This window comes from Pseudomyrmex gracilis, unplaced genomic scaffold (assembly GCF_002006095.1).
Source record: "Pseudomyrmex gracilis isolate BER0280 unplaced genomic scaffold, ASM200609v1 scaffold_242, whole genome shotgun sequence".
Taxonomy (NCBI): Eukaryota; Metazoa; Arthropoda; class Insecta; order Hymenoptera; family Formicidae; genus Pseudomyrmex; species Pseudomyrmex gracilis.
In genome coordinates, this window is record NW_018020826.1 from 70,129 (window position 1) to 83,955 (window position 13,827).

General features: G+C 31.5%; 1 protein-coding gene across 6 annotated transcripts; it reads left to right on the forward strand.

Moving 5' to 3' along the window:
• The first annotated feature begins 33 nt into the window (after window positions 1-33).
• Window positions 34-11,986, forward strand: LOC109859142 (RNA-binding protein squid). Of its 6 annotated transcripts, none has more exons than XM_020437096.1 (10): window positions 34-331; window positions 3,704-3,739; window positions 4,128-4,168; window positions 4,400-4,527; window positions 4,797-4,943; window positions 5,017-5,148; window positions 5,287-5,542; window positions 6,571-6,639; window positions 7,317-7,432; window positions 7,865-7,950. In XM_020437096.1, exons 1-9 carry the CDS (start codon window positions 198-200, stop codon window positions 7,382-7,384), a joined length of 1,011 nt encoding a protein of 336 aa, XP_020292685.1. In that variant the 5' UTR covers window positions 34-197; the 3' UTR covers window positions 7,385-7,432; window positions 7,865-7,950. The 6 variants fall into 6 exon arrangements, with proteins under 6 accessions (XP_020292685.1, XP_020292690.1, XP_020292691.1 ...); XM_020437101.1 differs by having other exon boundaries at window positions 5,287-5,473; XM_020437102.1 differs by lacking the exon at window positions 6,571-6,639 and having other exon boundaries at window positions 5,287-5,473.
• Window positions 11,987-13,827: the final 1,841 nt, after the last annotated feature.

The window sequence follows — 13,827 nt, forward strand, 5'->3', positions numbered from 1 at the left end:
GTAAGAAAGTCCTTCCTCTCTCTGCCCCCTGCCCATTCTCTGGTCGGTCTTCAACTGAGTTGGACGTAGCTGAGAACGTGTGGTGTGCATCACCGAGCAACTTCTCTCATTCGTTGCGAAGTGCGGTAGAATCGCACTCGTGTGTTTGACTACTTGCTTTGTGTGTAACAAAGTATTCATATCCGATAAAACAAGAAATGGCTGAACAGGAAAATAAGGATTTCAGCGAGGATATCGCAGAACAGAACTTCGCCGAGCAGAACGGCGAGGCCGAAAACGGCGGTTCTGGCGGTGAACAGCAACAAAATAATCAGGAATCTCAGGAAGACAGGTAACACTTCACTGTTTTTCTCGCAATCGCCTCACGTTCCAAGTTCGCGTTGGCCGCGTGCAAATCGACAATGTGTTCTTTTTTTTTTTTTTTCCGGTGCGTATCTAACGAAGCCACGCGTTCGCGCGCGCGTTACACAAAATGGCGAACGCGTGCCTGCCGAACGCGATCCGTTCGCATCCGTGTGACTCGAGCATTTGCGTTTCGATTATTTTGGCTCCCTCGTTTCACCGTGCCGTATAGAATTTTTTCGTTCGACGATTTTTGCTCGCGATGAAAATTTATCGTAAAAAAAACTCGACGTACACAGATAACAGTAGAGCACGATGCGAGTAGAAGCGCCGGTTTACCAAGCTTGGAAAAAGACGCGCCCATGCGTCTCACATGAGAAAATTTATCAAAATATGACAAAAAGTGCGAATACACGCGATACGATTACAAGTATTCGTATTGGATATGAAAAAATAAAAGAGACAGTAAGTTGTATGTTACGATTAACCCGCCGTCGTATAACTTGGCGCTTTGTTGCATGGGCGCGCTCGTTACTTCCGTTAAGACTACGTTGAAAGACATTTTTTTTTGAGAGTACGTGGAAAGGCCATTTCCGCGCACAACAAAATGAGTCACTTTAATTGAGCGTAACAAAAAATGACGTAAAATAGCAAAACCTACTATTGAAACAAATTATATATAATCTGGTTTGTGCTGTTGTAAAATATACGTTGCATAAAAGGTGTTAGTAGATTAAGTTACGACTACTGCTTCGCACGACATATCGTGTTTCTCCCCTTTTTTTTCTCTTTCTATCTTCTCTTTTTCAGCTTAACGAGATTTCGAGCAGGATGAATGAATTTGACCACCTGACAGTTTTGGTCCAATATATACGGGATTTTTAATCTGTGTAAAGTTTTTGTAATTGTTGTTGTGTCTTTAGTTATTTTTAATTTGATCGGAGAGATTTTGTATATCTCTTCTTTTTTTTGTTTTTTTTTTTTTTTTGCTACATTTGTATTCCTACAGCCTCTTGGATTTTTGCAAACTTCTTATGCTAGTTTGGGGTGTTTTTGCAAAGAACGGTAAGCATTAAATTCTAGAAATACATAAAAACTTCAAGGAAAGTGTAATCTTCAAATACTGTATTTATAGATTGGATCAAAATTAGAGTTTTCATGTACGTATGTACAGGTGATATATATTATTGTGTTTGTATTTTATATCAGAAGTATTGTTGCTGAATTTGAAGATTTACTTTCTCTTCATTAGAACAAAGAAAGTGACTTCTACGTACGAAATAATGGAAGTAAAAAAACAAAGTAGTCAAATAATTTATATATCGGCGCTCTACTCGCATTTATTATTCCTATAATTCCAAAAATCGATATAATATTGCATGCTGTATTCCGCAGAATAACCTAAAATATTTTTGTAATATCTAACATGAGTAAGCATTAGTTTGTAATTTTATGTGCTCTTGTTGCGCCAAGGAGGTATAAACTTGTCTGTTTGAAATTTCGTAACTTTGTGTATAAATTCTTTATTTCTGTTTCTACACATCTAGTTATTTAATTATATAATTATTAATCTTACATGATTCTAATATACATATATAATAAAGAGATCATTTGTGTGTGGGTTCTACAGTCGATAAAATTTGTACACACATCACGTGCAAATAACATATAGTAACATTTTTATAGAGCGTAAACTTTGTTGAATACATAATTTTTTTGACCAGCTGAATCTTCTATCTTCATACGGTTCATTGCAGCAGAATATTATGGTAATTGATTGTTGATTGAATATATATATATACGCTTACGTGTAATCAATGAGAAGCGCAAAAAGTATGACGCCTTATGCAGTGATTTCCGAGTCAGAATTATTGCGAGAAGTCTACATCCAAGTTCAAGTTCGTCACAAGACAAGGAATCAGTTAACGATCTCGCACAGATACACACTACTGGGTCACGCGTAATTTCCGACCCAAGATACCATTTGGGCGTGACTAAAAAGCACTGAATCAGATCAGAGATTCGAGTCAATACGGATCAATAAGAAAATCTCGAGTAGACCGGAACGCGATTAACCCCAGTTTATGTGGCTTGATCTACAGGTGATCAACAACGGTTTTCACATGGTGGGCGCCTCGCAAGTGGAAAACGTGACCCAACCAACAACGGCCAGTGACCACGGTATTTATAATTATAAATTATCGTGTCGACACTGCCAAAAGACGATAAGAGAAGGAATATATAGAAACTCGCAGCTCGTTGTAGAGTACAAGAAAGTCAAATAAATAAATGTTATAAAGAGAGAGACAGAATGAGAGAGAATGAGAAAGAGATAAATATATGTAATACGCGTACATATAATTACAAATAAATATCTTCTATTGCCGATCTATATTGTGTACATATAAATACATTATATATATACATACATATATATATATATGTTTGAAAGAATCAAGAGTTGTTTAATTGTTAAATTGTAATGTAAGGACAAGTTTCTTAGCTTTTTTTGATGTAGAGTTGCAGTCTTGCCATATGCCATATTCTTTGGACCAATCAGCAGTCTGAGTACCACTTGGAAAAGTTAAATCTTGTTTCCTTTAGGAGCAGCTGTATGTCATCTGGAGTTGTAACTTACACTCGGGTTTCTCATATGAACGTTTACATGAAAAAGTACTTTGTTCTCTCAATTGATTTTTATAAGCACATATTTACTTTTTTTTCCAAGTTTTCTTTTTATTCTTCTTTGATCTTTGTGGTGTGCATAGCAGTCCCTCTCATGGTTGCTGTTTCTCAAAACTTTTATTTCATGAAAAGCAGATATACGTTATAGTATACGCTATTTTGTTGTCTATAAATTCTCATTCATTTTAGGAATGTTCCACTATACTTTCATGCAATTGCTTTAAATCATTGTGTTTATTATCATAAGAAAACTTTTCTAAATTTTAATATGAGTGATCTAATTAGCTAGTAGTTAAACCTATGCGTCCGTACTAGTCTGTAGATATACATATTTAACTAATATATTTACATATGTAAACTATGTATAATTTTTTTGTTTCCTGCCTAAAATTTGGATAGTTAATGTATCTCGGTAATTCAGTGCCCCTTTTGCGAATGACAATACAGGTCTGTTACGTTCTCGTATATCGTCTGCATTCAGATTTTTTTCATACCTTAACACTAATTCTGATCTTTCCAGGAGTCGAGTTAATTTTTTTTTTTTACTACTAAATAAAATTATTTTTCGTTATAAAAAAATTAAATTTCACTTTGATTCTAATCAGTGATGGTAACTTTAATGCGTTTAAAAAAAAAAATCATTTAGTAAAATAAATTGGTTTCGTTGCTTTTGCAGGTCGACCGGAGTTAGCGAGGACTCTCTGAATGATAGGTACTTTTATATAATTTTCATTATTTTTTTTTCTATTTTTGTATTTGTTTTTGCATGATGGTGTTAAGAGAATGAAAAAAAGAAAATTGCGCGCGATACGAGATGCTACTTAATATGAGTTCCATAACTTGTATAATAGTCACTTGCGAAAGAGGCCAAGATCACACTGCCACATGCGCTATTTTTTACCGTTACAGATATCTTCTTCGCGCGCAGTTGCAGAAATTTTAAAAAGTTATCAACACCATAGACTTAAATACTGAGTCTATTTTTCTTGCTATATAAACATTCAATTCTTGTAACAGTAATTAAAGATTTAAGAGAGACCACGATATACTGTTTTTTACTCCAATTAGATATAATTTTCTTTTTTCTCTACTGTTTGCAGGAAATTATTTGTAGGCGGTTTAAGTTGGGAGACAACCGACAGTAAGTAATTTTGTTTTTTTTCTAAAATGTTTACATATTGAAAAATATGTAACACAGTGTAAAATAACATTCAAACAAAGTTAGTTATGATGATTTTACTTAGGACACCTTTGTATGGCACGATGCCACATGAAAATAAATTTTTACTGAGATTGATAATATAATGAATCATTTATGCAATTATTTTTTGTGGCATACTTAAATTTTTCAATAAAATGTATGTATTTTTAGAGGAACTGAGGGAACATTTTAGTTCTTATGGTGACATTGAAAGCATCAATGTCAAAACAGATCCTAATACAGGGCGATCGAGAGGATTCGCTTTTATTGTTTTTGCTAAGGCCGAGTCTCTCGACAAGGTAAAAAATTTGTTTCTTACATACAAACTTTATTACTGATTTGTTGTAAAATGTTGGATAATAATATAATTTTTCAAATATTAGAACTTTTAATGATATTTTTCTTTTGCAAATATGAAGTGATATTTAATGATGATATTTAAAGTCAGTTCTGCTACTGAATGCTATGACGACGAAAATTTTATTCTGAAGTAGTATTTTAAATCCTTATTTAGTATCAATTTGTGAAAATAAAACAATCTTTTCAAGAAACTTGTATTATTTTTCAGATCATGGCAGCTGGCGATCATGTTATCAATAATAAAAAAGTTGATCCCAAAAAAGCGAAAGCCAGACATGGTAAAATATTTGTTGGTGGATTATCAACAGAACTTTCTGATGATGATATCAAAAATTTCTTTTCGCAATTCGGAAATGTAAATATTTTGTGCGTTAATTATTATTTTGAACGAATGTTCCGGTCAATAAAAAAACATTTAAAACTTTTAGATTGTTGAAGTGGAGATGCCGTTTGACAAAACAAAGAATCAAAGGAAAGGATTTTGTTTCATTACATTCGAGTCCGAGCAAGTGGTTAATGAACTCTTGAAAACGTCAAAACAGACAATAAATGGCAAAGAGGTAAATGAATAACTAAAACCTGACTAGTACTAACTAACGCAAGAATAATAAGACTGATAATAGATGATAAAAAAATGTACAGAAATTATTACAAGTTTAAAGTAATTAATCAATTATTATCTGTAATGTTTTAAATAGGTCGATGTGAAAAAAGCTACACCTAAACCTGACGGAATGATGAACATGCGAGGAGGGCCCGGCGGCCGTGGTGGTCGTGGCAGAGGCGTTAGAGGTCGCGGATTTAGTCAAAGTGGATGGGGACAAGGTGGATATGGCGGTTACAGCAGTGGTGGCTACGGTCAAGGATATGGCAGTGGATATGACGGTTACGGCTATGATTATTACAGCGGTGGTGGGTACGGCGGCTACGGAAACTATGACTACAGTGGATATGGTAAAAGTTTATGTTGGAATCAATAGAGTTTTTGTGATTACTGTTAAATTTTTGCTTTTGTTTTCTTATCTTTGCTTGAGGGAAAAAAGCAATACGTGATCAAAATCTTATGGGTTGTTACTGATATCCTGATATCTATGTATCACTTAACTGTATAGACTTAACAGATGCACGTATATCTGATTTAAAGTTTTTGAGCATGTAATTTAATTATTTTGTTTTATCATTGTCTTGTTTTTTTATTCAAGATTTTCTGGTTTCAAGAGTTGTACAGTTACTGTACTATGTACAAAATAAGCATTTATGTGTGTATATATGTGTGTGAAGATTTAAAGCAAAAATGTACATCGCGCAGCAATGAATCGGTTCTATGAGAAAAAAGATTACCTTTATACATAATTTTTTTTCTATTATCTACTGCTGTTGCACAGATGTTGAGACAGAAGATAAATCAGCGTGTAGAAAGAAATATTTTTTCTCTCACAGAACCAATTGTTTTGCAATGTGCAGAACAATTACGTACGATTGTATATTGAATCTTTCGTATCGCTTTCATCTTATCATCACATATATGATACGTTACATATTTCTTTCACATTTTAAGATGTCCACATAATACAATTGCGAATTCTTATTTGTAGCAACACATAATTACGCACATATTTTTTTTCGAAGGAATTACTTTCGGCATGGCATAAATTTTTTTAACGTACTTTAAATCTGCATGTCGTTTTCTAGATTCATATAAATTATTAAAATCTTTAAAGATGCTTTTTAACGGTTGAGAATTATCAATAATTTCTGCTTTTATTTTATAATTGGCACGCATTTTGTGAATATTTCTTGTTGAGCAATAAAATTTTTTAGTGCATTATTAATTAAAAATAAGTAAGAGATTGTTTAGTAGGTTTTTTCCAAACACATAGAATTTGTTTTCTTTATATTATAGAAAAAATTATTTATAATTTTATTAGTATATATCAATTGATACCGGTTTTTTTTTACACCGTGTGTTTCATGAAACGCAGATGGATATGGCTATGGCAGTGGTAATTATGACAGTGGCTACAGTGGGCGCGGTGGTCCTCGCGGTAAAGGTACGCAATTATAGCGTCCTTTTTTTCTATTTTATCTTCTCCAAATTTTATTTAACGTTCATGTCAGATCTGTATACTATATTACATTTCCAATTTACACATATTTCAATTTGTCACACATATGCTTTTTTTGTAAGTTAACCTCTTATATCTCTTACTACGTAAAGCTTTAGCTATATTCATTCATTACTCATTTCTTCTTTGCACTTTTCTGAAATAAAGTAAATTATAGGTGTGGGTATATGTGCTTTTTTTTAATGGTGATATTTAACAGCTAAATGTGTTAATATAAGAAAAATAAATAAATAAATAAAAATAGTAATACGTATACAAGTACGTCTCATTTAACATAAGTCTTACTTTTCAAGTATGAAAAACACATTTTTTCATAAATAGAATCACTTAACAATTACATCTTCATATATATTCTATGTCATCGATAGCTCCAGAAAGCTATAAAGAAACTGGGGGAAAAAATGGAGCTTACTACCTTAGCCTGTAACCTCTTTCTTTGTAGATTCTCTAAATAGCTTTTTCATCTCTATTTTCTTTCTTTTTGGAGAAGTGTGTGTGCGATTTTCCCTGTTGTGTAGTTTGTTTCTATTTCTATAAAGATAGACGTGTACGTAACTAAATGGGAAGGTTGTCTAACATTGTATCACGTGGATGTGTTCCAGGTGGTTCAGGCTACGGTGGCAAGCAGAGGGGTGGTAATCGTCAAAACCAGAGGCATCAACCTTATTAATAGGAATCCTTCTTTGTGACTGCAATGCATTGTGCGTTGTTAATTATGGTGAGTCACTTGCCAAGTTCCTAATGTTTCCTCCTCTGATGTACGGATACTATTATTGGAAATTATTACAATTATTTATATCAATGTTTGTTTTTTGTATCTTATATCTTAGTTCTCTTAAGTGAAAGTTTTAATTAGTATCACAATTAAAAATCTTGAGAATATGTGTACGGAGAATTGAGGTATATTTTCCTTTATAATCTTTGATTCATAATTTGTTATTTGATTTGTGATCATTGACGTTGTTGTATCTTATTTTTGAATTTAATTCTATGGTAATATTATATGTGTAACAACATTTGTTTTTGTATTCATTGTGCTAGCTCGTTACATGTTCGAACGTTACTCTTGCATAACTTTCGTTTTCAATATACTATAATATGCTTTAATCTGTTTACTATTCAGGTAATGTATAAAATTTCTTATTTTTAGGTACTGACAGACGCAACACCTATCGCCGATTGTCCAATCATTCCAAGTTCATTAAACCGAAAAATCGCAACTCTTTTGCAACAAACCAATAGGTCGTTGTTAATTTTGTGTTTTTTATGATTTCTAAATATACTTATGTACACATACGCGTGTAAAGAAGCGTATATGTATCTACATATTAAGCGTATATAGTGTAGAGGAATATATGTGTACACACCATACGCGTGTGCTTGCACACATTTGCTTCATAAATGTTATGGAGCATTTGTGGATGTACAGTAAGCAATGAGTCAATAATGAATCGGTTTCACAAGAAGGGAAGGAGGTTTCCCTCTTCTATGCGCCGTTTTTATCCCATTTTTAGTGGCTGAAAAAAAAACGACACATAGGAGATGAACTATAGATTTAATACAATAGATTAGATGTATTCTATATGGTATAGCAATACTTGTTGATGAAGTGTATGCAGAAAAATTTATTTTTTTTCTCTTTTACTTCGCGCCTTGCAACAGTAGAAATATGTGCAGAACAAGTAATTCTCGTGCATTGAAATATTTAAATGATAACATGATAAAACCATTTTTCCGTTGTATATTTTTGGATTCTTCAACAACACTCGAGAATAGTTTTATGGATCTTTAACATACTTTTTTTGACATCAGATCTAGACACACACACACACACATTTATATATATAATATATATTTATATATTTACATATATATTATATATTATATGTAAATATATATTATAATATATATAATATATATTATTCTATTAGGGAAATCGTCCTTCCCACGCGACGCAATTTATTTATAAGGAATTTACTATTTATCTTGTGAATACTTACTTATATTACTGATCTTTAATTTTTGTCTTTATACAACATCGTGCGAAGACAAATCTGAAAGTAAGCAGGCAACTTACTTTATTTTTTACGTAGCATTCGGAAACACTGGAACACAAAGAAAGAAATGATAGTTATAATGAAAAACTATTTATAATGACTATGTAAATGAGAAACGAAGTAGAAATTATAAAAATGCTTCCCCTTCTTAGCGATAGAATTAAATAAATTTGTGTATATATTATGTACAAAACATATATATGTATCATGTGTACGTATATATGAATATAATATAATATATACACATAGTTTTGCTCTTTGAGCTCTTCTATGGAAAATTATAATATCTTTTCTTTTTTTAAAATGCGACTACACACATGTATACAGAAGATTTATGTTTGAAATGTAAGAACAATCTCATTTATATATTAGATTTAAATAAGACTGACACGCACATTCATGTAAACAATTTATCAAACAAAAATAGAAAATCTGATACTTTTTTTTTTACCAATTCCGTAATGTGATTGTAGATGGAATATTACAATATCTCAAATTTAACTCTGCGCACGTATGCCACAACAGAATTCTTGATTCAAGAATAGTGCGCATACACGTTACATTTGTATATCAATGATTTCATTTTCTTGTGCGATGAGAAAACAAAACTTTTAAAGTACAAGAAACCGAAGAAAAATAACGGATATTATATCTTTTTTCAAAGTATACTACTCCGATCTCTCCTTGTAAAAAGTATTACAGTATACAAATTTAATAGGATAGTTTTATGTTAAAGAAAATTTTTTTTGAAATAAATTATCATACTCACTAATTGTTTTTGAATTCTTTGAGACGTTTTCGTATATTATACATAATTAGCCTCGACAAGTCAATATCGAGGAAACCCGATCTGAAATGGATCTCTGATACATGTTATCGTTACTGTTACCTGTCGAAGTCGAAACTAATTTTCGTCAAGTGAGTTCTACGAAGTGGCGAATTTCCTGTCCAAGTCGATATCTCGACATTCACGTTCTATTTATCTGAGATTTCTTGCGTTCGGTTCGACAGACCAATATCCAACTTCCGGCCGCACTCGAACGTTGGTGCGATAGCGGAGCTCGTAACGTTCTCGGTTTGTGATACGTTTGCCATTTCTCAAATTGCAAGGTTATTCTATCCCGTTAAGTAAGGTGTCATGCTCAGAGTCCGTCATTGACGGAAATGTAATTTAATTTTTTATAAGGTGATTACGATGAGCAATCTTAACTCTGTTATTTTGCAATATTTTTTGTATCATTTTTTATAGAGGATAATACACTATATATTTTTTTTTAGTTTCTTTTATCATTTATTTGTCGGATTTAATCGGTGTAGACACACATTTTTGTCATCGACTTATACGCTAATAAATAAAAGCTAAGGACACATTATCATTTATTATAATTACATACAATTTATATAACGTATATACATAATTTTTTTGTTTTAAAAGAAGAGTCGTGTCATATCCGTCCTTTCTTTGTCGTCACAATAGAGCAATAATCGAAAAGTGAAATTTGGATCAGAATTAAGTTTTAAAATAAATTACGTAATAGTCAACGAAATATTATATAAATACAACATGCACTAGGTGACCTATGAATACATACATAGATTACGCGCATTTCTATTTTTCTGTTTATATAAAACCATTACTTCTCGTCCGTGTTTTTTCTCCTTTTCCATTTTTATTCTTCGAGTGAAAGCTCTCTATTATATTTTGTTCGTGCAACGTGATATGATTATAGACACACTTTATTTTTATGTACGACTTTATTATTCTCATATTACCCTATTGTACATTCCCTTTTTTCTCTGGGTGCCTATTTCTCAGTGCTATATTTCAGACTTTTTTGTACCAGCGTCACGTGAAGTCTCTTCAAATAAATAACACATGATACATCTTTTCACTCTTCCTAAAATCTTTTTTTTTTTTATTCCCTTCGTGTCTAAAACGTATTATCATCAGATTTGCTGTATTTTTCGCGTTTGTTCGCTATGTGAGAGAATTTTATACTTAGTTCTTTAGAATATATTAAATAGCGTACTTTTCTTGAGAACTAACACTGCGCAGGTATGGTATATTATATTGCAAACAAATGCGCGCGATGTTTCTCCAGGAAATTCTCATGCGCACTTTTCGCAAAATCTCTTTAATATTAGCTTCTCGATGGTAATTAGACAATGAGACTACAAAAAACAGCGCGCAAACATGCGATATATATATATATATATATATATATGGAAGCATGAATAATCATAACGCGAATGTTTGATTGCCCCGTTGTCGGATAATGAGGCGCTAGTTAACGCGTGATAAATTCTATATACAATAAATCCAATTGGATTCCGGCTTAATTAATTATACGTTCGAGCGCGATCGTTGAATATTTAGGGCGACGTGCTCGATTTGATCGAGTGTGTTTTATATTATCCATAAATTCTAGCTGAGACATCATTGAATAGATTTGTGCGGTTCTGTATGCGTTAAAGTGTGTGTGCGAAAAAATACATTTTGTTGTGAAAAGTTTAAGCTCGTGAGATGTACGGAAGAATACAACGGAATCTCTTCGAAGTGGTATGAACACACGGAAATATAAAAGAAAGAATTATGTTTATCACTTTCTATTTAATACTCGCTTTCAAACGATCTATTATATGTAGACAATATCGTTTTAGAGGTTGACTATAGTACGTATTTCATGTAAACATTTAATATAATACAATTTCGTGATCTAATTGTGTGGATGATACTACAATTTGTGCTCGCTTTTGTGGAAAAAATATGTATACATTTCTGTTCTGTATATTTAATTAACGCTAGAATCGCCAGATATCATTAATAGATTACCGCCATAAATTGTTTTAGATTTTATAATAGAAATAATTTTGAAACTCATGTTCTCTTTCTGTCATAACGAGAGAACATGATGCATTTTATTTAATTTATATTAAATGTTTTTGATATGTGTGATATAATTTCGCAGAGCGCTATAATTAGTGATAATATGTATGTATACCAATATATTTGTGCGAGTATAGTATCTTTTGTGTAGTGGCATTTAAAATTTATATCTAGCGACACTTCTAGCATTAATATGATCATAATGTATACGTGTGAAGGTTGACCTGTTTCGCAGAGGTTTATATGCATGAAAAATATCTTCTCTTTGCATCTTCGTTTACACAATTCAAACTTCGAATAAAGTTTATATATTAGATACAACCTTCAAGCTTTTTCTAGATTTTTTACCTTCTCGATATATTTTTTTCTTTCTCGGAATAGTTTGTTTTTGTACTTTTATACGATTAATTGTAATTCTCAATAATTAAAAAGCCGATGCGAGAGTGTTTTACATACTTCATCAAATAACTCATCTGATTGACAGAGTGCGGTCATTATATTATATTATTGCTCTTAATTACATATCTCTTACTAACATATCGAGTCACGATTAACATGCTCAATGAAGTAAAGTTGCCGTTTTTTATTATTTATATAATTAAATTTATTTCTGACGTGTGATTCACAATCTCAGTTAAATAAAATTTAAAGAAATAAGGTTTTGCTACATAAAATAAAAATGGCAGAAATTGAATTTTATGATTAAGCTAAACGCGTAATTGTAGAAGTTTTTGGTATCTAACACTTATACTTTTTTTTTATACGTAGCGAAAGAATAATACGTGCAAAACCTTTTTAGCTCGTATATTGTTTTAACATCTCTACATATGTATTTTTTTATGATTATACATATTCTTATGAGATTATAGCCATTGATAATGCATTGCCATTCACTGTTGGTAAATACATTTCTATACATATATGTACGTATATAACATTCAGTTTTTCATTCAAACACATTGATACGATGCTGTGATGTTGTCTAATATTTTATAAATGTTACGATCATAATTTTGCACTACATGACAAGATAACATAAGATAATATATCGTAAGTGCCCATATATTTATAAACGATCTTATTTATTTTCTTTATACATAATATATGAGTTTAGCGATTTAATTTCCCCACAATTTTTCTCATTTTTTCTTATGATACGATTTCCTATCTGAGAGCTGCGCGCTTGTTGCTTGACGTATAGGTAGATACATAAAACATATATATATATATTTATTTATTTAATTTATTATTTCTGACTTATATTACATATTTTCATTCTTCTCCACTCTTTTTTTCTATGATATTATTATTATTTTAAATCTTATAGCTCACACAATATTTTTCATGTCGAAAAGAGAATGAGAACAAAGAAAAACCAGAAAATGCAATATTCTCCTGAGTAACGAAATCAAGACTCCCTACACACTCGTCTAAAGTTGGTTCTCAGTTCTTTCAACAATGACTTACTAAAACTAATTTATCTGCAATTATAATCAGATTATTACATTCTTTCAGGCGCATGTGGATCGGAGTTTCTAATATTACGTATATCTTTGCAAATGTAAACTATATGATTATTTTTGTTTGTCGCTGCAAATTTTAATATATAGTTGTGATTTCGAAGAAAACATTACATATGTATATTAACTGTAGAAACTTGCATTCGTATCAGACGAGAATATATTTGATAAATATATTTTCTAAATATGCATTCGTATCGACTGTAACCTAATATTTCGCGGAACGTAACGAGCATTACAAAAACATTCGTTAATCATTCATCGACACAGTTTAGTTGGCGCATTTTTTGGTCCTTGTATTTCCACAGCGCACGAAGCATTCTAAATTCTTTTCGGATAATGCAAAAATGACGTTGACACATAAATATTGAATTCGAAGTTAAACGTATTAAGTCTTGTGCGCTGTCAAGTCTCAAACTTCGTTGAGGTAGTATCTATGCGTTAGACAAAAATCGAAATCTTCAAATCAAACGTAATGAAAACGGTGAGACAATTCCATTTTTCTTTTTTTTATGTCATTGTTCTCTGCGTCAAGCGAATTAAAATCAACAGACAAATCAAAATTTCAAATACTCTAGTTATTTGACCTATCGCGACACTCGAATAAATTTCCTAAGCAAATATGCGTTTTTTTNTTTTTTTTTTTTTT

Bases quoted from the DNA above. Each gene is read 5' to 3' on its own strand.
- LOC109859142 (XM_020437096.1), top strand. From the start codon at position 198: ATGGCTGAACAGGAAAATAAGGATTTCAGCGAGGATATCGCAGAACAG. The intron at 4,169-4,399 runs GTAAGTAATTTT...ATGTATTTTTAG, and splicing joins AAGTTGGGAGACAACCGACA to AGGAACTGAGGGAACATTTT. The intron at 4,528-4,796 runs GTAAAAAATTTG...ATTATTTTTCAG, and splicing joins AGGCCGAGTCTCTCGACAAG to ATCATGGCAGCTGGCGATCA.